General features: G+C 34.2%; 1 protein-coding gene across 1 annotated transcript in view; it reads left to right on the top strand.

Annotated features, from left to right (window-relative positions):
- Positions 1-2,762, top strand: part of LOC101500143 (probable CoA ligase CCL7) — a 5,385-nt gene extending 2,623 nt beyond the window's left edge. Inside the window, exons 3-7 of the mRNA XM_073366612.1 lie at positions 1-92; positions 1,135-1,280; positions 1,717-1,784; positions 1,895-1,997; positions 2,407-2,762. The exon at positions 1-92 is cut by the window's left edge and continues 14 nt beyond it. Of these exons, the coding sequence (XP_073222713.1) occupies positions 1-92; positions 1,135-1,280; positions 1,717-1,784; positions 1,895-1,997; positions 2,407-2,520 (523 nt within the window). The 3' untranslated portion in view covers positions 2,521-2,762. The remainder of the gene's footprint in view (positions 93-1,134; positions 1,281-1,716; positions 1,785-1,894; positions 1,998-2,406) is intronic.
- The last annotated feature ends 150 nt before the right edge of the window (positions 2,763-2,912 follow it).

Raw genomic sequence — 2,912 nt, 5'->3', positions numbered from 1 at the left:
GGAAGCTCAAATTGTCAGTGTGGATACACTGAAGCCACTTCCTCCTGGACAGCTTGGGGAGATATGGGTTCGCGGTCCTAATATGATGCAAGGTACTCAACAATGTCGCATTTATGCATAAAATTTCCACCTTATGAATGGGAAAGGGTGTTGGAATGTGGATTGGTTGATGACATTATCATATGTCAATGCAATAATTTAGTGTTTTATGTGGAGCTTGCACCATTGCCAATGATAACAGAATGTTCATGGCCAGATAGGTTGGACACATGGAATAGTATTAGACTATGATTTGATTAGTCCTTTGTTTTCATTTTATTGGTTTTTTTTAACATTTGTTAAATGTTCAACTTATTCTGATTCAGCCTAACGAGGTTTCCAATGTCGTGTTAATTTACAACATTTGATCAGTTTTGGGCTATTTTGCTGACGAAACTGTCCCTCTTTTGACCGATAATGTTAGGAATTGTATTGGCAAAATTAAGTACCTTAGATTTGAAAAATAGTTCTGCTCAATGCTTCACCTTTTTTTCCTGAAGATGTGCAAAGATGCTGCGAGAGAGTAATTAAATGGCTAAAATCTTATGCTTTGCTTCCATGTTTTTGTTTTAGAAATAGTAAAGCATACGCTGACACGTGTTGTGATACTCAGCCCCAGATGTATTGCCTGATTCTTTTTCTCAAGTATTTGCTTCCTGCCAGAGTGCTAGTACTAGCATAGAGCTGGCATATGGAGCATAAAAAATGTCATGAATTTTAAGTTTTGTCCTCTTGGAAATTCAATTTATATTTGCCTGGAAATATCTTTTGAAATATGGTTTTGGCAGACATTAAATTAAAAAGAAACAAAATCTTTGAGGTCACCATCAAAGCTTCAATTTGAGGAAGATTAAGCCTTGCTTTTTTACCGGTGACTAGAAGGTGATTTCTTCTGTGATGTATGGCAAGGCATCCCGATGGCTTTAGAAGACACAGTGGTGTTTCTTATACTGTGCATTGTTTATAAATTATCTGACTTTACCCGGAACTTGGTCAAGATGCCTTATATGCTTCATGTTCAATTTGGCATTCATTAAAACTATTCCATAACCTCTTTTCCTAAATACTTATTAAAACTATTGCTAAAACTTTCAGGTTATCACAACAATCCACAAGCCACAAGTTTAACTATAGATAAAAGTGGTTGGGTACATACAGGAGATCTTGGATATTTTGATGAAGATGGACATCTTTTTGTTGTTGACCGTATCAAAGAACTGATCAAGTATAAAGGTTTTCAGGTATGTAATCCAAATCTTCTGTTAATCGTGAGTGTAAAATGTCTAGCATGCAGGCACGGCTGCATATCTGACATTTCAATTTAAGTCGCTGTGGTGCTGACTAGATTTAGTACATGTGTGGTTTCGTGGTATAATTGACAATCACAGTGGCTCATTGTGATTTTGCTACTCCCACCATGAAATCAAACATAGACTTAGTTGATAATAGAAAGATATTATGTGGTTTTGAGATGCATAAACATATGTTAAATCCCAAACTAGCTGTATCTGAAAGTCAAGTATTGTAACTTCAGTGCACCAAAATGTGTATGTTGCTCTGTGTGGGTAATTATTTGTTTAGAACCCTTCTGGTTTTAATACTTGATGAAAAATATTTACGATCAAGGGTTGTCATCTGACTGAATTGTTTGCTATTTTCCTCATCCTTCTATCTTAGGTTGCACCAGCAGAACTTGAAGGGCTTCTTGTTTCTCATCCTGAAATACTTGATGCTGTTGTCATTCCGTAAGTTTCCCATATGTTATCTTTTTTCCCTTCTACCTAAAGAAGAATCACATCTTAATCTTATATTGTCAGTAATTCGGATTCTTAGTTGAGTTACTTCCGTTCTGTAGATATCCTGATGCCGAAGCTGGTGAGGTTCCGGTTGCCTATGTTGTGCGATCACCCAATAGTTCACTAACCGAGAAAGATGTTCAAAAGTTTATTGCTGATCAGGTAAGATAATGGACAATCTTGGTCTCTGACCATATTCATGAAATTATGAGATCTTTGACTGAATTTATCATGTAGTCCAAAATTATAGGGAAGTGATGGGAGATGAGCCAGCAATAATCAGATACTCTATATTTTATTTTAACTATTATATAATGTTAGTGATAAACTATCACATAATCGTTAGTAACTTAGTTAATATTTAAAATTAGCTTGAAATTATTATATTTCATGTCTTATATGATAAAAAAAAAGTCAATTATAAGAGGCTAAAAAACTTAGGATTCATTCATGAGCCTTTTTAGCATAACAAAAAGTTTGTTTGCATGCTTGACACTGATTGTGCTGAATTTAATATTTGTTCTGGATACCCGTATTCACTTCTGTCAATAATTTTTGTATTTGTTTGCAGGTAGCACCTTTCAAAAGATTGCGAAAGGTAACGTTCATCAGCACTGTTCCGAAAACAGCATCAGGAAAAATTCTAAGAAGAGAGCTTATTGACAAAGTACGATCCAAAATATAAGAGCATATATCTTTTTCCTAGTTATAAACCATTTTTAAGGGTTCGAATGCTGTGATTCAACACAAGTTGCGAATCGTATATAGGCATAATAAAAGCAGTCGTTTGTAGGACTCAATACTTTTATTTGATAACTATTGGTATTTGGATGTTATTTAGGTGTACTATATATACCTATATCTATGACTAATATAGATATATATAGTACAGCTAAATGATTTAATGATTTCTCTTGTGTTACGTAATTTTTAATGATTTCTCAAAAGTTTTCGTGTGTTTGGTTATCGCTATTAAAGTCAGGTAATGGATGCACATGTTTTTTTCTTAAACACACATGGCTTATATTAGAGAGTCTTTTATGTTTCTTAACTCTTTTATTGCGAACACTTTTTCAA

Source organism: Cicer arietinum, chromosome 1 (genome assembly GCF_000331145.2).
Source record: "Cicer arietinum cultivar CDC Frontier isolate Library 1 chromosome 1, Cicar.CDCFrontier_v2.0, whole genome shotgun sequence".
Classification (NCBI taxonomy): Eukaryota; Viridiplantae; Streptophyta; class Magnoliopsida; order Fabales; family Fabaceae; genus Cicer; species Cicer arietinum.
Note: the sequence above shows the minus strand (reverse complement) of the source record. Positions and strands in the feature narration are given on the sequence as shown.